Below are 23,389 nucleotides of genomic sequence, written 5' to 3' on the forward strand. Positions count from 1 at the left end.
CAAAAATGTCAGTCTGAAGATGTCCAAAGATGGTAAAAACTACGTGTAGTTGTAAAAAAAAAAAGAAAGATGAAAGGCAGTTCACACTACTGACTCAAGAGAGCTGAAAACAAACAAATGCCACACTTTTCAGATTTGTATTTGTGAAAAGTTTAAAAAATGAGAAATAACCTTTCTTCCAATTCACAATAATGCTTAACACTGTGTTGGTCTATCAAATAAAAAATCCTGACAAGATGAAATAAAAAAGAAGAAGCCACACCTTTTAGATAGTTTTTACATTTTACTATTTGATCAAGTAGGCAGAGTGTATATTTGGACCTGATCACTGCGACTGAAAATCAATGTTGTCCTCCAGTAAACAACATTATGAATTCAGCCCAATCTGTGGTGTGAGCATCCACATTAAACAACATCCCTGTGGGATCCAAAATGTGGAAAAGGGCAACTCCACGTTAGAGTTGAACTCTACAAAGGTATATGAAGGAAATTGGACATTTTCGAGTTGTGATAAATCTTTAATCCTCTATATTTGTTAAAGTAAATCTTTATTTTTTTTATCTTTATGCTCATGAACTCAGATTTTCTCCTTCTGAAAAGTTTCAGACAAATCTACAGTTTCACCTGTAACGATACGTTAAAACAATTTTTGTTTCTTTTTACTGATTCGACTTCCCTTCGCGTCACCACCCTCCTCTTTCCTTTTCGGCTTTTATTCTTGGCCCGCAGCTTTTGTCTTCCAGCTCCCCTCTCTCTCTCTCTCTCTCTCTCTGGCAGGCTTCGGGGTGGCACTCTTCCTCACCGGTTAACTGGCACCTGGCACTCAGGAGACAGCGTGTCATTGGCCGCCTGACTCGTCTCACCTTGGCAGCGCATATTTTACCGCGCGGGACAATAAAAGGCAAAACAGATTTCAGGCTTCGCCCCAGATTCATTGACTGGAACAACTGTATTCCCAAGACCTTGAGACATTTCTCACCCTGACGGTTTTCAAATCCACAGTGGTAAAATGAAGTAGGTCGTTTTTGTAAAGTGAATGCGGGAGGGGGTGTGGGGGGAGAACAAAAGCCAAAAAAAAGGGAAAAAAAAAAATCACAGATGAGGTTATGGTGGGACATAATTATCTCCTTTTTTTTTTTCCACAGAAGCCGTGTTCACACCCAAATTGTTTGTTTTAACAAATCAACGCAATGTTTTGCTCTGCTTTTCACACCTTTGCATAGACACACATTTCTGTGATAAAGTTGCTTTAATGAAATGTTTTACAGCGGGGGGAAAATAAAAAGAGCAATGGAGACATCTCAACAGATGGGAATGAAAAGAGGGCAGAGCGCACGACGCTCTGTTCAGTGGAGGAGGGGGTGGAATAAAAAACAACTTTGAAGAAACAATTTCCCTGCAATCCATCAGTGAGCTCACGTCGATCGAATTGATAAACTGCTAATTACAAAATCAATCGCTATGAATTTTCACAGCTGTCAGACAGAAGGGGTTCCCGGGAGAGCGATCTCCCAGAGACCTTGTTCCTCCTCCTCCTCTCTCCCCCATCCCCCATCTCCGCCTCACCCCCCGCCCTACCTGCCTCCCAAAAGCTCTGCTGTCTGAAAGCAAAGTCCTTGCATCAGCATTTTCATTTTCAGCCTAGGACAAAACAAGGGAAAGAGGCCCGGTGACCCAGGCGCGCATTGATCAGAGCGGGACAGCTCCTGCCTCCTCCAAAGGCGCCTTGTCAATAGCGCCATGCAGCCTTCGCATCGGAACAAACGAGGCCCACCGCTTCCTGATATTCATTCCATTCGACTTAACACATTTTATTGACAGTCCCCGTGCTCCTAATGAAATGCTAAATTTACCTCACATGGCTGTTGTGCCTTGCAGCTACTGTTATGGAGATGGAGAAAGAGAAGGGAGCGCAGGAGAAATAGAAAGGTGCGAGGAAGGTGTTCAGTTCCAAAAAAAAAAAAGGGAAGTAAAAGCCTTTTTTAAATATATACCCTTTCTTCTCTCCATATCTTTATCTTACACTCAAAATTAAAAGTTAGTCTTAAAATTTCAGGAAAAAAAAAAGACATTGCACTTCAAAAAATGCACTAAGTAATAGTCCAAGTGTGGTTATGTACTCTATTATACAACATAATACATTTCTCAACATTTTAAAAATGTTAAAAAATTATTTTAGTTGATTTTTGCATGTATTTGTTTGAACAGATAAAAAGCTCTTTGCTTTTGTTTGATGAAACTGTAAAATATTATTGATTTAAAATATAATAAATGTAAATAAAACAATAGCTGTGTATAGACAACAGAATAAAAGCATCAAACTTGTTTTTGATTTTCTCAAAATTAGTGATTTAAAAACAGGTCTTGTAAACACACTAAATGTAATAAACTATGCGTGATAAAGAAAAAAAGTAATAATACATCAACAATTATGCCAGGACTTTTATATTATAATAAACTACAGATGTCTAGTCCTGTTTAAAATCATATCATGAGTATTGATTTAAATACAAATAACTGTACGGAGATTAGAATACTGACTTTGATTACATTTTATTGCACTTACAGGATCACGTACATATTTTGAGAAATGTTTTATTCAACAACTTTATTTAGTTTGAGTTATATCCCACATTAAGAATATTTTAAAAATGTTTAAGCAATTTAACTGATGCTACATTTATGGGAACCCAAAATCCTTTCTATAGAACCACTGCAGCTGAAGCCTCTATTTAAGTTGCATCTTACTTATCTAAGTTTATCAGTGTATGGAGGAACTTTAAATAAGTAGTATATGCTTTACTTCTTAACAGAGAGGCCTGTGTATTTTAGCTGTTCTTCAAAACTGGTAAAATCAGAGAGAATGTCTCTTGTGAAAATCAATTTTTTAATTGCGCATTTTGTTTTATATAGTATTAATGTATGTTTAGGTAATTCTGCAACCTTATTTATTATTATTAATAATAAAATAGTTCGCCAATAAACAATTGGAGGCAAAGAGCAACCTTTATTTACCGCAAAAAACAACAACAAAAAAAAAAATCTTAAATCTAAGCATATTTATGAATTTAATAAACGGACTGTGTGCTCCACCATTCCCACCTGAGTTGGCGAGAGCAATGGCTTTGAGGGTCACGAACTCCTCCTTCTCCACCTTGAGCTTCTTGTACTTCCGCACCAGCTGCAGGATGGAGACATAGAGGTCGAGCAGGCCCGTCAGCCGCGAGTGCTCCTCGTCCATGATGTAGTCCTCGGCGTACACCAGCTCGTCCTCGTACGGCAACGAGCGGAACACGATGCTGAGGATGAGGATTTCCATCCAGGCGCTCTGCAGTAAGCTCATCTGGTCTCCCAGAGAGAGGGTGGAGAAGCCTGGGCGAGAAGACGGAAACTGTGTGAGGGCAAATGTGACATGAAAACAGATGGCTTGAAGAGAAAATACTTTTTTTTTTTTTTTTTTTTCCAAAAAAGGCAGCTGAGTCGGGTAAATTTAGCAAATTGACAACCAGGACATGGCTAATCAAGAAAACAAACATGATCTGTCCAGCCAAAGTGGCTCAAAGTACACACTGAGGCACAGGCGCTTAATTTCAAACGCACAGTAGAAGGTCTTCTTTGAAGCTTGTCTCAGAGCACTTGAGTCGGCTTTACTGTAAGTGAGGACAGTAAATCAGAGCAAAGGTCTGAGAAACACAAAGCCATGTCGTTACCCCTTGTATCCTGCCCCTGTTCTATTGATGTTAGGGGGATTAGCACAGAGACACATTCATATTGGAAGGGTTGAGGACATGACATGCACGCTGTAACAGGAGGAGGGGGACGCACACAACCACACGCGCGAACATACATAACGTGTCAACCAAGAAAGCAAACAGACGTGCACACTGACATCATGACATCTATATGTATGCACATAAATCCAAACACATAAAAAACAGCCACAGCTCTGGGATCAGGAGGTTCAAACTGGGCCTGAAGACCTGCTTAAACCCAGGGTCTCGTTCTGCAGCAGCTGGGAGAGCTGAAAATGGCACGGGAACATCAAACCACTGTCATTTCCTCCCAGACACCTCTACATATGCTCAGAATAGAACATCAAATAAAACAAGCTGCTATATCCCCCTCAGATGAGCTCTGGGGAATTCAAACAAAAGAGAATCAAGGAAGAGAGGAAGAAAGTAAGGAGCCAGGAGACATATACGGTCCCTTACAAAAAATACTTCAACGACATTTTAAGTCAAGTAATGGATAAGGTGGAAGTGGAATTTAAATTATTTAGATGTTTGACACTGTTTTACTAATGAAGACTTGAAAAGTGTGGTGTGCATTTTTCAGTGCACTGGAAATAATATTTAGCTGAAATAATCAGCAGCAAGTCTAAAAATGTGTCCTTTGAACATCTGAAATTTTTTGATGCTTTGCAGCTTAAGCTAAGTCAACATCAAAGAACAAGTCCTGTTACAGACTCACAATTACATTTGGGTGTGGACTTTGACAAGGCCATTATAACACATGAATATGTTTTAATCTGTTCCAAATTAGCTCTGGCTGTATTTTTATGGTGGTTGTCCTGCTGAAACTATCTTAGCTTTTGCAGAGGTACAGTGAAGTCCACCCATCTTCTTATCAACTCTGACCAGATTCCATGTGTCTGTTGAGGGAGAGCATCCCCACAACATGACACTGTCACCACCATGCTTCAATATGGGGGGAATTTATTTGGTGTGTTTTTCTTCAAGTGTACACATTTGCATGTAGACCTAAGATTATCATTTTGCTTGAGGACCTTCTACCACATGTTTTCTATTTCTCCTATACAGCTGGTAGGAAACTTTAAAAGGGACATCTTACAGCTTTCTTTCAACAATGCCTTTCGTCTCGCCCTGATCCATGAAGTGTCAAAATAACAGTTGCTCTATCGAGAGATTCTAAGATGTAGATCCCTGCAGCTCCTCCAGAGTCACCATGCGGATCTGGATGCAATGTTGGATGCTAAAACATCCAACATTGTTTCTTCCTCCTTATTTTGTGCAGGTATATCACATAAACGCACAGCTAAATTCAGTGAATTGTGAGCAAGTGGTGTGACAAAATGTTAACAGTTTCCACAGATATTAATATTTTTTGCAAGGCACTGTTGGTATCCTTTTCTTTTCCTTTACAATTTAGCTGTCAATAAAATACACAGGCCTGCAAAGCACTCACCATATTACCAGGCTCCCCTCCCCCAGCTAGGCGTTCCTGCAGGCGGCTCATTCTGACAGCATATTAGACTCCCCAGCACCGCCCCTGATTGCTTTTACAAGTTTGCTGGTGCCACAGTACCTGCCACAGTGTGATTAACAGGCGATAGATTACTGTATTGACCAGGCCACGTGCATCAGACGTTTTCTCTTGAATGTAAATGGCCTGACTATGGCGTGGCCACAAGCCCGATGTTTACCTCCCCCTGCCAGGACTCAACACATACAGGTTGAGAAGACAAAAAAATATATATATAAATAAATAATCATGAGAGTGAGTGAAAAAAAATATATCAGGGCGGAGGGAGAGAGAAACAAGAAAAAAAAGAAGCCAGGAAGAGTGGTACCTGAGTGTTCAATTTCCCTTATCGTGGTGATGACCACGGCAGGGGAAGAGCTGCAGGATACATTAATTAACAGATTGTGATCAGAATGTGAGGGCCTTCACATTTTGAAGGGGAATCAATAGTGGGTAGAAAAGAGCGCAAACTGAAAGGTGCTAGAACCGTCCCAAATTAGAGCCAACAAAGCAGACTGCCGAAAGCACTCAAAACACTTGACTATTATCAGTGAAGCCAATAAGCCATATTTTCTAGCGGCCCGTGCCATTACACTTATTCAGGCGGCATCTTAAAATGCTTTGTTGTGTTATTTCCTTGTCTGCATACGTAGCCATTATGTCGGACAGAATGTGGACTGGCCGGAGAGAAATTGTCAAGCGAGCACGGACGTGGTGCTGATTGCCGCATCAGGTTGGCATCACAATCACAGACGAGGCTTTGTGTAGCCTTTTAATGCCAAGGAGGACTGAAGCGGAACTAAAGCGCTGCTCCCGCGATGACAGCTCGCATGACGGCCCTGTTCAGGGCTCGCTGGAGTGGCTTTAGAGTTGTTCTGATACAACCGACACCTCTCAGCCATATGCAAACTTGCATCCCAGCAGCCTGCAATTACCTTTGACGCTAAAAGTCCTTGAATTTAATCCAGTGTTGTGAGATGGAGAGGTAGTGTTTTTCCCCGCTCCATCCCCTCTCCTCAAAGCCTAAATTATCGCTCCAAATGGGATCTTGTGTCGTTGCCTCGCCTTTTTCCACTCAATTTAATCGAGTAATGAAGTGACTTCCCGACTCCACAGGTCACGCCGCGCTCCGGCCGCCACACTCTGAAGGTGGCCCGGTTAAGTGCCGTCGGAGTGGGTGATTTCCCCTAATGAAATATCAATATTTACATCTTCATTTCCAGCCCACTGCCTTGGCGGGGTTTGACCAAACATGACACAATATTGACCAAATCAGAGGAGCCTGCCTGTGCACTTGAAGGGCCTTTTCCGCTCCACAGCTGAACGCACCAGCAGGTTTCTGTCTGGGAGGCTTCGCAGCAATAATTACGGCACATTTTCCTTTGTTCACATTAGACTTGAGCAGATCAATCAAATAAGGTTTTAACAATTAGCAATTTTCTCCCATATTAAATGGTTCATTATTGGAGGAGATCTAAATAATTCTGTGTAAATACTACAAAACAGTTATTGAACCTAAAATACACACACACACACACAATCTCTAGGATGTCATTGTTAAGCCTCCATTCATCACCTACTCAAATCTGATTTCTTTCTACTTAAGTAAAGCACCCACACAGCATGATGCTGCCACCTCCATGTTGTACTGAGACGTTGGAACGTTCAGTGTGATCAAACATTTTGCACATATCCCAAAAAGTTAAACGCTGGTCTCATTTGACCAGAGCACCTACTTCCACAGATCGCATTGTCATTCATGAAAAAAGGATCTAATAAATTAAGCTAAAAAACAATAAAGCCCTGCACTAAAACAAGACTGAAAAACCATCATCTCTCTCTTTATCTTCCCAAAAGCCTTCAGCTGTGAGCAGGAGGGGGCAGCCCAAACCCACAGACGGCCGTTTCAAACCGCGAGCGCAGATTAATCAGAGCGCTGTTTCATCTGCCGGAGAACAGGACGGTCCAAAATGAAATGCTGGAGATTTCTGTTGAGCTGGAGTTCATATTCTATTAATTTATTATTGTTTCTTTCTCCCCGAGGGCCATTAGCGCGAGTAATAAAAAGAGATGTAATTACGAGGCACGGCGGTCCCCTCCAGCTGCAGCCCCCTCGTAACTCACCCTCAATCAGACAACACAGCAGACAAAGAGGGGTGGGGGGGAAGAGAGAGCGAAGGAGGAAAAAAAAATTGCGAGAGATAGAGAAATGGGGGATAAAAGAGAAGAGAAGATACGGGGCAGAGAGGAGGGAGATAAGCAAGAAAAAGGACCAAAGAGGACCAAAGCATTAGTGAAAAAAGGAAGTGTGAGATAGAAATGGGGGAAGGAGAGCAATCCTGGCTGGACACTGGCTGATCTATCATGGCTGGCTATCAGAAGGATAAGCGGGCCCTGAAGACTTCTGCCCGGCGGCAATCTCACCTCAGCCAAGTCAAGTGCTCTTCGGGCACCGGTTGAAGTAAAACTGTGCCCAAACAGGACCCGGGAGATTTAGCACTCCTTTTATTCTATCCTCAAACTGGGCCCAGTGATCACATCGCCATCAGCTTTTTTCTGTATCAAAGCTCTTCTTTTTAGTCTAAATGTCTGATTAAAAGTCAAAAGAGAAAAGGAACACCTCCGATTTGTCCGTATTTGTTTTTATTCTGAAGCGTAATCATGGCTTACTGTGTCTTTTGTTCTTTGAAGCTTCTTGAATTTACATGACAGCATGAGGAGAATCCAATCAATAGCAGCTTGGTAATAACTTGCTGTGCTCAACATAAATATTTTGACCAGAAATCCAGCTGCATGTATGACAAACACAGATCTGCTGCAGCCTCTCACTCCACATTTGTTTGATGACAAGAAGGCTGTTGTATACACAACACGATTATGTTAAAACAAACTAATCATTGTTGCTAAGGAAAAAAAAAAAAACTCACCAGAAAAAAATAAGATGAGCTACTTGTATCAAGGTAAGTCAGAAAAGGCAAAATGCTCAATGCAACCACCAAAAACCTCTTGTGGTATTTTATATGCTTGTCCAAGCCTACAGGGAATACAACAGTTCCTACACCTCTGTTTCTATAATAATCTTACAAATTTCTTTCATTATCTTCAACTGAGAGTATAAGAACTACGGCGTCCACACAGTTAATGATGCTATTATTCTCTTTATTGCATCTGAAGGTTCCCTGATGAAATGGCTGCAGAAAATGAAAAGAAGGTCCCATCTATATGTGTCTGCATTTTATTAGGGGAGTGAAGATTTTTTTTTTTTTAAAGTTTACACAATGAACAAAATTGTAAATAATAAATAGGTTGTCATACTGTGAGAATATCCTACAAACAGTGAATCATCCCATTGTAGGCAGCAAGAAAACGGATGATTTGACCAGGAGTAGGTGAACGTCACGAGGCTGAGAAACGTTAAATACAGTAATCCCCTTGTTTCAATTTGCACCCAATGACCCCCAGACCCTATCAGACGAGTCTTTAGCCCTCCCCTGGGTCTCCCTTGGCCAATACTGACTTTACAAATCTCTGTTTAGCCGCAAAGACGGGACGAATCAAGCTTTAATTATCACCATAATTACATATAATTTATCTTCGCTGCCATCAAGTAACATTGCTTAATGAGGGATGGCGCTCTGAGAATGATCACTTCAAGGCACATCAGCAGACAAGGCTGAGTGCCTTTCACATAAAAGAGACTAAGATAAAATACACAAATTCAACACAAATGCTACGGTTTCAACATTTTTCAAAATTTCCCAACCAGATAACAAAAATGCGAGTTAAAGTCTTTTCCGCCTGCTTGGCAAGCGTTACATTTGTGGTTCTTCCTGTTTCTCGTACACAACCCATCTCAATCTTCCTCAAGTTTTCTCCAGTGCCTCTTGCCTGGGTTCAAGCCTCAGCATCCACCTGATTGCTCAATCTATCTTTATCCCCCATGCTGAAGCCTACGTCAGAGGGTAAATTGAATATACTAAGAGCTGTCTGTTGGTGTCTATATTTAATAAAGTGCGCTGATGAGGTGCTGATTTATCGCTGGGCAGTATTCACACTCTATTACAAGGAGATTACGCAGCCTGAGTGGGATCAGGCTGGCAACACAGTAAGTAGATTTTACAATTCAATGGCAAAGAGAAAACGGGAACCCTGATGGAGGGGGAGGGGGCTACTGGAAGAGGGTGGGTGATTAAAGCGCAAACACGACAACATACAAGAAGGTGTGATCTCTTTTCGACATCGCTGCCTCTGTGTTAACAAGTAATGCGGCAGCCACTTGTCTGTCAAACGCAGGGATTCAATAAAGCACAGATAATGAATATTCCCAAAACACTAGCGATAAATAACGAAATGCGGTCTGATTCATTACCTTCTTCTGGCCTAAATCTAATACAACTAATGTGGAAACACCTGGTGTTAAGAAATAAGGAATTCATTTCTAAGCACCTAATAAAAAAGATACAGTGCTCTGCAAAAAGCATTCATGTCCCTTTAAGCATTAAACTCACAGCTTAATGTGTTTTATTGGGAGCTTATGTAATAAACCAAAACAAAGTGTTAGGTAATTTTAAAGTGGAATTTAAAGTGATACATGTTTCTCTTATTTTTTTTTTAAGAATTGCACCTAAAAATCTGAAAGGTGTGGAGTGCAAATTTTGTACAACCACAAATACCACAAAAAAACCTCTTGTGGGCAATGTTGACATTGATATTTTTGCTTTTTCTATTCCGACTCTCAAGTCTTGCCAGATGTCCTTAAATTTGCATTTAGGTCCAGAGTTTACTTGCACCATACCAACACAGGAATTTGATTTCCACCATCCCATTGTATCTCTGACAGTACACTTAGGGTGTTTGTTCTGCTGAAAGTGAACGTCTACCTCTGTCTCAAGCCCAGGACTCCAGGATTGTCCTGTGTTTAGCTTCATCCCTGTTATCTCTGACCAGCTTCCATGTCCTCACTGAAGACAAACATCCCCAAATCATGATGCTGCCATCACCATGTTTCAACATGGGATGATGCACAATGTAAGTTTTCCACCACACATACAATTTTACATATCGGCCAACAACTTTATTTTATACAAGAGCACCTTCTATCACACTTATGCTGTGTTCCCTACATGAGCTGTAGCTCCCTGCAGCTCCTCCAAAGTTACCATGTTCATTTTAGCTGTCTAATTGATGCTTCTGGTCTTGGAAGGTTCACAGTTGTGACATTTATTGGTCTGTTAGATATTGAACACTTGGTTTACAACATTTACAACATAATCACAATATGTCGTGAAAGAAATGTTGTGGTTTTAATGTGAAGTAAAGTCAACGATGTAATCATTTTTGGAAGGAACAGTACACTTGTTTTGACTGATTTTTGTAAATGTCAAAGTTTAGCTTCTAACACGGCCTTGCATAAAAGGCATGCATGCCAGTTTTACCACAATAGAGGAGACTGCATCCAGGATAGTCACACTCTCAGTGTCAAGGCGCACTGAGGCTGTGAGTGTACTTAGTTCCTCCGTAAAACACCTGGACAGGGTGGAATTGAGCTTTATGTGATGGAAACGGGCCAAAGGGGCTGCACAGTGCACTGCAATGTGTGTCAAAGGTTGTTAGCACCTTAGGAGCAACAACCCATCTGTCAGCATCTCTGTAACGCTGCTCCTGCTAACGACCCCAGACCCTCTTCAGGGGGCTGCAGACTGTGCCTCATGCTACTATTTAAAGAAGTGACTGAAGTGTCCGAAGGTTCTGCTGTGATTAAGGGAGAACCAGAATGAACGCAGGGCTGCTGTCTGCAATAGCAAACAGATGTAATGTACTTTTAGTTTAATTAAATCCATCAATTCTTCACCTAGCAAAAGAGTATTTATACTTTTTGAGTTCACAACCCTGAACTTTAATGTATTTTAATTTGATTTTTATTAATGGAAAACCAAAAAGTAGCAATAAGTTGGAAGGAAATTTGCATAATTGTTCATTTATTTAGAAAATAGAGATCTGAAAAGTGAGTGCTGTATCCATCCAGCTTCCTTTCCTGACAGACAGGTGAGGGAGAAAGTTGTGGGTAAGTTTATAAAACAATATCACAAGATTTGCAAATCTCTAAAATCATGTTCATGTCAGTCTGACAATTGAAAGACCATCCCACAACTGCAAATCTGACAAGACAGGGTCATTCACCTAAACTGACAGGTCAGCCAATGAAAACATTAATCAGTGGAAGCATTTCAGAGGCCAACGATAAGTCTTGGAGGAACTGCAGAGATCCAAAGTTCAGGTGGGAGAATCTGTAAAAGAACGGGGCTCACGTTCCTGCAGGAAATGTCCCTCTGTAGGCAGACCACCAATGTAAAAGATTTGATCAAATCACATGCAATCACATGCATGTTGCGAGTATGCACTAGTCAAAGTCCAGATCTAATTTTAATTTAAAATCTGTGAAAAGACTAGGCATTTTCCTAAAGTAATCCAACAGAGTTTGAACAATCTTGCAGGAAAAATAATCTTTTAACATGCAAAGCTGATGGACACATACACCAAAACACTTCCAGTCAGAACTAAAACAAAACAAGGTTCAACCAGACTCAGGTGGACTGAATATGAATGCATGCCAGACTTTGCAGAATGCAGTTGTCTTCCCAATTTAACCTATTTCGTTGTTGTCTATCTTACAAAACATTAAATGTACATTAAAGTTGTTTGTAAAGTGACAAATTAAAGGGGTATGAATACTTTTGAAAGGCTCTGGATGCTGAATCATTTTTATGGCTCAGAACGAAAGCAGACATTGGACTTAATCTATACGACTGATACAGCTTGTTATCCTCCACTTGCCCTCCCATAAATGTGCAATTGGGCCATTCTTCTCGACATTGCGCCGCTTTTCAAACACATTTTAAAATGTTCTCCGTTAATAGACGAAATTAAAAATCAACTGGGAGATGCTAAGTGCCAATTTTTCTGACATTTAAACTGTTGAATTTGAACTTTAGTTATTGGCCCATCTGTAAGTGGCCTAATACGTGTGTTCTACTTCATTATGAACTGTTAATCTTTTTAATTCCATCGCCGAAGGCCACAAAAATCTATCAGAATACAATCAGCACTTTTTTCCTGTCTGGTCCTGTAGTGGAGGAGGAGAAATATAGCAGGAGATGAGCGTGGTAGGCTGCCCCGGGGTACCGCCGGTGCATGGAGTGTTAGCGCATGGAGTCTCGCTCAACCAGTGAACCGTCTCTGATCAGGTTCAGCCATGTACAACTCAATTATGCAGCCATTTCATGGCCAGAGGACACCCACTGTCCTAATACAAACGCCACCTCAGGGACAGACGCAAACCAAGCACTTAGTAGAAGCAGTTTTTTTTTTCTCTCTCACCTAAATGGTTATCTAATATAAAAAACAAACAAACATTTGATTCAACAATGAAAACATTACGAAACAAAGGTATTAGAGAGAGTCTGTATGTGTTTACAAGGAAGGAGATCAAAATAATCTGCTTACAGGCTATCATCTCACAGGTAGTGCAGATTATTCAGTGTAGCCTTTAAGTGGCAGACACCTGTGCTAATTTAGGAACAAAGCCATGGGCTCGAAGCGATGGGTTGAAATTATTATAGTTAGTCAAATCGCAGAAACACTATGAACCTGTGCACTGTCTATTAACTGCACTACGTCATTAAAGATAAGTGTAAGCAGCTAACTGTGAAATATTTAGAGCACAAATTATAAACTGTAAAACAAATCCATAAAACGCATAAGTTTATTTAAGGTTTCCTCACTCTCTTTATTCTTTAACAAAGGCAGCGTAGTTCTGCTTCCAGCCCTCCGCAGTCCAGTGTCATGGGATTTTCCAGAATGTCTGCGGTGCTGGCGTAATTTTTGGGTCACATCGATGGGAGTGTGTTATCGGGTCAGCTGTGATCCAGTCCTGAGTAAGCTCCTTGGTTAAACTCTCAGGCTGCTGACCATGCATGGCCATGTGTGGAGTGATCCAAACAGTTTAGACGTGTAAGGGACCGGAGCTGAGGCCAGGGCCTGGGAGCATATCCACCTCTAATCTCCTTACTATCAGATCTGTACCTGATTAATACCCTTCCTTCTGAGAAGTACTCTAATACCTTTTCAGCACTATATAAAAAAAAGGGTCAGCTTTATTTCCAGCTGATCTGATTGAAATAAGTTCTCCCAATTTACTTAACCTGAATTTAAATGATCTCAATAACAGACAGACATAAAATAAAAGCATGCAGCTGCTTGAGCTTTCCCACACACTGACAGCTGTGTCCCTGTTCGCGTTATGCTGATGAGAGAAGGAGGTTATGGAGTTGCCGCTGAGGGACACTGTCATTTACTCTGTTACTCTTTCGCGCTTACAGCATCGTAATGCTGTAGAGTTATGGGGGTCAAGCGCAAGATCAAGCAGAATCTGCCTGGGTTGCAAAAAAAAGAGCGACTAAACAACATGTTCTCTGTCAAAATCAGAGGAAAAACACTTGAAGGAAGCAAAATCTCTGCTGACGTGAGGCGGCGTATTCTCAGTGGTGTATCCTTAATTCAACAGCCTCTTATAACCTAACACCTCGTCTATCACGATGTCTATGGGGCACGGAAGAAACATGATTATGCCTATCAATAATTCAGGAGATGTGTGTGCGCTCCTGCTCTCCGGTGCATTCAAGTGTGATATGATGTCTTATTTGTTTGGGCAGGTCCCAAACTTTGCTTTAAATCTCCCCATTTCTCCTTCTTCAACCAGTGAAGGGATTTTAGTGCATGCAACACTCTGCTAAGTGTTCGCCTTTTGAGTCCAACAGACACCAGAAGGCCAAGTGGGCTACTCTCATTATTTTATGACATGCTTACTTTTTCATGCAGAGCAAGTTTATTTATCATTGCACCGCTCATCAGATAGTGTATCAAAGTTCTTTATAGGAAAATAAAGTGACGAAGCTGAGGTATATTATATTAATAACAAAAGATATGATAAAAAAATAATACCAGCAAAAAAAGCAAGAAAAAAAACACAAATTGAAAACATAATTTAACAAATCATCTTCTATAGTTTTTACTGTCATTGTGCAACGAGGATGATCTATAAATTGCAATTTTGGAAACAAAGGCAATAGCTTCTGTATAAATAGGAGTGACTCGAGATAAAAGCTTTGAGGAATTCCACATGCTTTGTGGCTATAGTTGAAAAATTACAACAGTCTGTCAGATAACAATCAGTCTTTCTAGAGCAAAAGAGAATAAAAGTAAAAGAGTTAAACTCAGGGTAAAACGTGAGAGAGAGAGAAAGAAATGAGAAAGAATAAGACACAGCAAGAGGGAATGCTTTTCTACCTGGGATGTGTTTGGCCCAGCCAATGATGACCACGAGCTCGCGGTCAGCCAGGTCACACAGCGTGGTGAGAGCCTTGATGTCACTCTCTGGCATGGTCGGGTCAGGCATGGCGTAGATCTTTTCTGGCTCGGCCACCAACAGGTGAGACACTATCTTTGTGACTGAAAATAGAAGAGGGCGCAGTAGGATGTCAACAAAATAAGAGGTCAGAGGCTGGAAAAGCTCAAAGGACCACAAAGATGTTCAGTATTGATCATTGTGACGATATGATACACTCAGAGAAACTGTGGTGCTTCATTCACTGAATGTTTGTGGGAAATAAAAGAGAAGCTGCGATTGAAAATGCGTCCTCCAGCATTCGGTTGTATAATAGCGGTCACCTGCTCAGAGACTTAACATAATTCAGCTCTGGCCGGAACAATACATGGCCTACATTTCTGACCAATGATCTCTCAACTGTCCAAACATGGGAGTGACAGGGGAGCATGAATCTGGCCTGGCTATACCTGGAAGCTGACTGGCTGGATGAGGGGCGACGGGTTAGTGATGGAGCAGTACTCACGAGGCTTTTTAGTAGGAGGGGGGAGCGTCAAACCCAGGTATGGGTTGTTTTCTGTGTCCAGCCTCCGCTTGTACTTCTGTCTGCCCCCTCGCACTCGGTCCAAACGAACCCCTGGGAAAGAGAAGACAGAACAGACGCCAAATGAAAAGTGTGTATTTTGCTTGGCAGACAGAATTGAAAGAATATCAAATATATTGTCTTGCAAACGTATCCCTACTCCTTGAACTGTTTCACATTGTGTCATGTTACAATTACAGACTTCAGTGTATTTTATTGGGGTTTTCTAGGATAAACCAACGCAACTCTACAAACTCTACATGTTTTGACTGTAAGGTTGGTCAGTCCTTTTATAAATTTAGCTTGGAAAAGTATTTTGAAAATTGGTATTTTTTTTAAGAAAGTAAGGCTTGGCCAATCTGTTCATACCCAACCATCTTTCAAGCAAAGTTAAGCATCAGTAGATGTGTCTATGTATCTGTTTACCCAACTTTCACTGTCCAACCTTATTTTCACATTGCTTAAACAGAGGGCAATACATTTTATAGAATTTTTTTTTTCTCTACTCTAATTGTAGAGTGGAAGGAAAACTATTTATGGTTTTAAATAAGTGTGGTGTTAATTTGTATTTATCCTGTGTGAGTCATGCAAGTCTGTTAGAGTATATCTCCAGCTTTGCAGATCAGGATGCTGAAATCTTTATCCATTTTTCTCCACAAAGTCACACAGTTGGACTGAATTGAGAGCATGTGAAGGACACTTAACATGGCAGTTGACTTTGACTGGTCCCTTTCAACATATGGATATTTTCACCCAGACAGCAGCCATGTGTCAAAGGTTGCTGTCCATCTGGTAGGTGAAACTCTGTCTCAAGTTTTTTACCAGCCTGTGACAGGTTTTATTCAAGGTTCCTTGCACTATTTTTTTTTTTTTTGCTTCAACCATCTTGCATAATACTGCTTGGGATATGTGTGATGCACAAATGTATATCACACTTTATATTCCATTTCAGAACTTTAGCTACTTTGTGTTGGTTTTTCACAACAAAATACATTGAAGGTTGTGGATGTAAAGATGGAAAAGTTCAAGCAGTATGAATCTGTTTCCTACACACTGCACACACAGACACTATATAGGTCAACAAAGTCAAGACATTTTCAGTAAAAAGTTCTGGTTGCTACTTTAAATCAAATTTTACACTCCTTAGATCATCTGTACGAAACATAGTTTGTCTCTTGCTTGTGCATAAGGGATCAAAAAGCACTGCATGGTGGCATATGTGTGTCGAAACGAATTCCTGAACGACTACGCGCGAGTGTGTGTCTGTGCGGATGTGTCAGAGGCCTCGCTGCCTTCCCATATGTGGTCCATGCCTGGCTGGTCTACTGTGACACAGCTGAGCCCAGAGCAGGTCTAAACATATGAATATTTAATGCAGGGTCAATGATCTCACAGACTGGCCCTCTAATTATTTAGCTTTTGGGGTGAGGCAGGCTGCATACTAATTAGCTGCCAGCTACCTGCCTCTTTGCTCGCATCTGTGAGCTCAGGTGTGCTCTCCTCCACATCCACAAAACAAAAACCGCGAGCTCCGAGCAGAGACGCAGCCACACACATAGCGTACAAAGCTCCCGCTGTCATACCGCAGATAGATAACTGGGTATTGCTTTCCCATAAAAGACCCCTATTTCACCCCTCTTTCACTGGAGCAGCACGGGGGCCTTATCACCCCTAGCCACACCTAGGGGGCCAGGTTGCACACTGATACTGTAAATGTCAAGCCAGCCTCATCATAACATAAGTTATTTATTATCTCATTATTTGATAAGAATGTTTCTATTCGGATGTCTTTTCTATTCTATTAATTTTCAACATTGTTAACATATTTCATAGACGCCGCTCCTTTTCTTTTTGATATCCCTGAGCAGGTATTTGCTTATTTAATGCAATTGCATGCAAGCAGTTATATCCTGCATCCTCATACTTGTGTGTCATCGCGACTGTGAAACCTAAATCTTAATCCTGTCAAGAGGGAGAATCCTTTCAATCTGTATACGTAATGTAACCCCCCTCAAACAAATTTAATATTAAAGGATGGATGGGAAAAGGCTCAATGAAATGCTCGCGGTGGAGGAGGAGTTAATTTGTCAGCTTCCTGCGTCCTCTGAGTGAAGAACGCCCGCAGCCAGAGCACTTCCTTGATGATTTCATCACTTTATAACAGGGAGGACGGTGTCAAATCCGGACATTGTGTGGCCACTGCAAATGAGCCTAATACAATTTACCCATCAGCAAGTGCTCTTGGAGAGGATGAGTTTGGATGTGCCCCACGCACAAACGACTGGAGGTCGCTCGGTGAAATGGAGGGAAGGAGAAAAATCAGATGAGCAGGACAGAAGTGATGGCCTTCATTTAGCAAAAAGGAACTCAACAGCAGGTTTATGCAAAATATCTAGATTTGTACCTCTTACGTGACATGACCAAAGGTGGCATTAGAATGTATTACAGTGTAATATGCCTTGATAGAGTATTTGTACCTCTGGAAATTCTCCACAGTTTTTAACATTAAAACCACAAACTTCAACGTATTTTACTGAATATAATCCTTCAACTGAAAAGACAACCATCCTCTTATCGGTTCAGACCAGATTTTCTATCCTGACTGTAGAAAATTATCCCTACAGCACGATGTTGCCACCACCTTCAGTTACTGGTCGGATACTGTTTTCAGGGTGAGGTGTAATATTTGTTTTTGTCCTCTCTTTGAGTTGCAGGCTGGTATTTTGGAATCCTGGATGCAGTGCAAGTCTCATTTAACCGGAGAACCTTCTCCTACATGTTTACATGAGATTTGTAATGTTTTTGTTTATTTCTCAACATTGTCTCCCTTCTTTCCACCTTGCTGTAAAGACTAGATCTGTGGATCACATCACCCTCCTGTCAGTCTTGGTCGGTCTGTTGTTATGTTAATGGACTGAAATGTTCTCAGTCAGATCCGCAAAGCTTTGCATATTTTTTTTTCAGATCTAAAGTCTTCCCCATAACTTTCTCCCTGATCCATCTGCTGTGCTCCTTCATCTTTGGCCACCCTAAACCTTTCAGCTTTTTATTTTAAAAACCATGCATCACTTTGATTCAAATTAACAGCTATGAGTTGTCTGAATACTTTTTCAATGCAGTGTAACTGTATATTTCATTTTCTTATATAAATTATTTGATTCCCTAGAAACACAAATCTGATTAGGACTGTCTTTCAATTTCCTGACAGTGACAACCTACTAACCTAATTACCCCAATTTCCCAACAGACATTCATCCTTCCCGGCAAGAATAGGGGAAGCCACCTCCACACACACGCGCGCACGCACACACACCAAGTAGACATGAAAATTTTCTTTTTCCCCAACATACAAACAAGTATGCAGTGGCCTTTTTTTTATTAGAGTCCATTTGTAGCTCAGGTAGTTTTTATTTGAGCAGTGGGAAACTCCTGTCATTGTCCAACGTGATGTCACCACTTTCTACAGTTTCTTTCAGCTCTCCTGCAGAGTCGGGCTCCTGCCAGGTGACTGCGCTTCGGATCTCCGTGTTTCTCTCTGCCAGTTGAGCTGTGCGGCTGTGTCAGCCGGCGATGGAGGGTGGATGGGTGCCTCTTTTAATTACAACAGTCCAGGCCATAATTAACAAATGGTGACAGGAATTAAAGCTCGGCTCTAACCTGTCTCATTTTACTGTCCAGATATTAGCAGAAAGGAAGACGGAGTGATCAGAGGTGTTTTGTTACATTTATATTCATTCACTTGGAGACTGTAGGGTGGATTTTTGAGGGATTTTGAGGAGCCTGACTGATTGGTCTGTTGTGCTTCCTCCATGGGTAAGCAGCAATTGAGATATAAATGTGCAAAAGTCTTCTTACTGTTTTAAGTACAGTGCAGCAAGAGTCGCAGCGGGTGAGCTCGGGTATCATCTCTTCAAAGAAAGCTGCTTGTGGAGGGGGCTTTTGGCCAAGGCGGCTGGCATTCGCACACGGATTAACGCAGGCCTCGAGGTGGGGGCCGGGGCCAGCTGACCTAGGGCTCTTCTTTCCCTCCAAAAACAATAATAATCCCCCTTCAAGCACACTCCTTCAAAAGGGCCTGTCTTCACTCACTTTGTGTGGCAAGCTATGGTACGGGCCCTTATTTTGAGTCCCTCACCTGTTCGGAGCATCTCTCCATTGGGGAAAGTGTCAGGATGTCTGGGATGGTTGGCAATGCCAAGGGGGGCTTAGACAGACCCTATTTTAGCTGGGAAAATCAGAAGGCCACATGGCAAGGCATGGTGAACCTTGCCTTTCAAGGAAGCTGCCACGCTAAACTGCCGTCAGCACTATTTCAAAGGGCCCCTGTTGCCAGCTTCGAATACTTGCAAGTGTGTCACAGCATTTTTAATCAGGAGTGGTGATGAACGAGGGTAGCGGAAAATTGTCACACATTGCCCCCTCCCCATCTGATGACCCCCAGAGGCTGCCATACTGACACCGTCGCCAGATAGTCCATTTGCAGGTTAGCCGCAATACCTAGCTTAGCTAACATCCGCGGATGTGGATAATTTCAGAGTAACTGTCACTTAAATTGAAATTCAGTTCTCAAATAAGAGATGTAAAACTTTGTTTTTCTTGTTTTACCCTCATTCCCCCTTGAATATTATATAACTTTCAAATATAATTAGTGTGAGTTTGTTTGCAACTAAGCAACAAGAAATGTCCTGTCTTTCGAGATCACCATCACTGTTCAAAGGATAATCCGAATCCTCCCATTGCATTCCCATATTTGCACAGAATAAGTCAGTAATTAGAATCTAGCTGTGTTAATCTCAGCATGAATTTAAGTTTGTTAGGGAATATTGGTGCATCCAAATATCCTAACAAAAAAACTAATGCAACAGCACTAGCAGAGCCCGGTTCAATTCATTGTCCTATAATGGCACATAGAGACATCTTTTGCACTCTGCTGTAGTTTTTGACATAGGCCATTGAATCATCGCTCTTTTGGATGGAAAGATGGAAAGGTTGGGGGGGGGAAACTGTGGAAGAGCTACAGCGGTCTCAGCTCAGATAGGAGAAAAGTGAAAGACTTTTTCTTTCACTTATCTTCCACTTTGTGTTGGTTTACCCTAAAAAACACCCAAAGATTCCACTAAAGTTTGAGATTGTAACATGTCAAAATGTGAAAAAGGTCAAGAGTATGAAGACTTTGGCAAAGCATGGCATTTTCCAGGCCGTACAACACTTCCACATGGAGACAATAAACCAGGCAAGTAATTAGAGAACTGAAGTGCTTCAGCAATTGTTACATAACGACAGCGTTTGGTCTGCATGCAGCTATGCATGTGGCGGATCCTCCATGTGTAAGTGAGACACAGCGAAAGGAAAAGAGGAGAGCAACTGCCACCGAATGATGTCAATGTAATCTCTCAATACTATCTTGTCTTCTCTCTTGCTCTAAGCTCTGATCCGTTTCCATTGATCAGAGCAAAAAAACCTGTTGCCCCTGACATTTGATTCTTGTATCGATCACTTCCTCCTTTATACAGTCAAAGGAAAGTGCGGTGACTAAACATGGGGTCCGGGCAGGGCTCTTGTAATTCCTGTAATCTTGCTGCTGATCTTTAGCAGACCACTTTCCCCATATTTATCGTGATACACTTTGAGATGTTAAACATTTAAAATAGCTTCAGCTACTGCAAATGTAACACGAGAAATATCCTTTATGTTACTGTCCGAAAACTTCTTTGCTATTTTAAAATGGATGAATAGTTTATTGAGATATATTTAGATGATATTTTCCATATGGTGACACAATGTGACCTTTCTTCAGTAATTAAAGTAAGTGGCATCCTCAGTCACATGAACAGTGGTCATCTCCGCATGATGAGTCCGGCCACGGTGTTGAGCCCACGGCTTCAGAGAGCTTACACCGGACACAGGCTGTGTGTTTTTCTTTCCCTTCAGTTTCTATTAAAGCCCTAAAACGGATCTGAAGAAAAAGATCTACTGCACCTCTGTCCATAAGTCACTGGAAATGTTTTCAATAATACTGGCTGAAAAATCAATAAATTATGAGATAACTGCCCCGTTAATCTTCGATCACCTTCTGACGAGAGCTGTAGCTTTGTGATGGGGGGGCTATGCAAAAGAGGAGAGTTGTTCTCATTCTGCTAATATGCTGAATTCACAGAAGACTGCATTAAAACCCAGGGCTTAGTCGGAGCGTGAATATTTGAGTTTTACACTCTTTTTACTTTGACCTGACACTGGTCATTCATTTATAGCCGCAGCCACATATTTTTGTAGTCTCTTATTCTCCAGAATGATATATTGGCATAAATTTTTCATCAGATAGTAATGCGATTACTCTGTCTTTCTGGCACCGAGGCTTTATCTGGCCTCATGCAGTCCAGGAGATTCTGTTACTGTGCAGCAGATCCATACGGGCCACAACTCTGGATCCGGCCGCTGACTGAATATATATGCATCTATAAATCCTGCTGTCCAACGGCAGAATAATGGGAGGAAGGAAATAGGGGACTTTTGACTTAAGAGTTTAGCAGATAATTTAAAAGTATAAGTTTTAATCTGGGTGTTGGATGATACAAGACGAGCAGCAGTAAAAAAAGTACAAATACATTTGTAATTTAATGCCATTTAGCAAATATCACACAATATTGATCAATTGTAATTGTATGTGCAAGGAGGTAAAACATTTGTCAAATAGTTTTTTACCATATCATTCAATCTCCACTGGGAAAAATAGGCTGTGGTCAATATTTTTGCAACTTTGGCTTGGTAAAAATCACATTTATTTAGAAATGTGAATAAATACAGTGTTTGTTAGTATATAATTCCTGCCTTTGATAAAATAAGAACTATAGACTGAATGTGCAATATTTTTCAAAATGTGATTTCTGGACAAAAGTCCAAAAAAGATGTTGGGATTTTGCATCATTATAATGAATCCAAAGAAAGTTGCTACATCTAATCTTCATGTGCATGACCTTATTTGAATAACAAATATTAATTGATAAAATGAAAATGAAGGGAAAATGAATATGCATTGCAATTTTAGACAGTAATATAAATAAAGCAAAATATGTATTTATGCTTTATTATAATTCATAATAATGTGGAGAAACTGTCAGATGTCATGCTAATGAACATTTACAGTTAAAATTACGTTTGGGATTTAATTGTGAATTTGAATATTTTTTTTCCAGAGTAGACTGATGATAAAATAATTTCAAATAATTTTAAAAACAAGTTTGAATCTTCGTCTCTCACTGTCTCAGACTCACAGCTTTCTCCCAGCCACAGCTTTACTACATTTCCTCCCGATTAGCTCATCTTGTTCAACTGTTCATCTCCAAACCAGCCTCTCCCTGCATCGTTTTTGTAAGTTTTAATTATGTTTTATACCAAAGCACTCAATGTTTGATCACAGATTTCTCTGCATTTAACTTCAATCCAACCACAAATCATAAAATCTGCTGAAACATTCAACTGTGTCATAGTTTAAAGCTGCCTAGCTGATGATTTTCAGGTGATGCTTGTTCCGTTTCAACAGAGTTTATTCCTAAAGCATAAATTCACAGCAGATGCCATCTAAAGACAAACAGATCTAATTTTTATACAAAATATGTAGTCAATTCAATAGAGCTATGTAAACTGAATAAAGTTTAATTAATGCATACAATTCAATTAATATTCTACTTTGGTTCCAGTTTCAACACAAAGCTGTAAAAGTTTTGTTTATGGCGTGAATTAATAAAAGGTGTAGCATATAGAACAGGGGATGGTTGATTGCATTGACTCGCATTATTCCATAGACACTGTGCAAAAAGTATGAGTACCAATGAGAGCAAAACAAACCCACATCATACTGCTGCCACTTCCATTCCAGCTCAATCTTTCACCTTCAAATTTTAGCCTAACCTGAAAGTGTTTTTAGAGTAAGGCTCAGGTTTTTGGGTCAACACCCTGTCACTTTCATTCCAGCAGCTTACATTTTTGCGCCAGCTTCAGTCTTGAAGGGTTTCTAGACTTTTCTAGACAGACTGTGTTAACAAGTTTCATTTATTCTGATGGTAACAATTGTAGTCCTATAAGAAATTAGGACACAATGTGGTGTTGCAAAAAGATGGCAACCAAACTAGTTTTGGAAAAAACATAAGTCAGACTAAAATTTT

At 40.7% G+C, this 23,389-nt stretch overlaps 1 protein-coding gene across 7 annotated transcripts in view; it reads right to left on the reverse strand.

Moving 5' to 3' along the window:
* Nucleotides 1-23,389, reverse strand: part of esrrb (estrogen-related receptor beta) — a 61,894-nt gene that overhangs the window by 4,879 nt on the left and 33,626 nt on the right. For all 7 annotated transcript variants that reach the window (XM_015049162.1, XM_015049141.1, XM_015049171.1 and 4 more), the window contains 3 exons: nt 15,171-15,281; nt 14,608-14,769; nt 3,103-3,372 (listed from right to left, as the gene is read on the reverse strand). In XM_015049162.1, coding sequence (XP_014904648.1) covers nt 3,103-3,372; nt 14,608-14,769; nt 15,171-15,281 — 543 coding nt within the window. The remainder of the gene's footprint in view (nt 1-3,102; nt 3,373-14,607; nt 14,770-15,170; nt 15,282-23,389) is intronic.

This window comes from Poecilia latipinna, unplaced genomic scaffold (genome assembly GCF_001443285.1).
Source record: "Poecilia latipinna isolate Pla-1442-1.1 unplaced genomic scaffold, P_latipinna-1.0 Scaffold43, whole genome shotgun sequence".
In the NCBI taxonomy this organism is placed as follows: domain Eukaryota; kingdom Metazoa; phylum Chordata; class Actinopteri; order Cyprinodontiformes; family Poeciliidae; genus Poecilia; species Poecilia latipinna.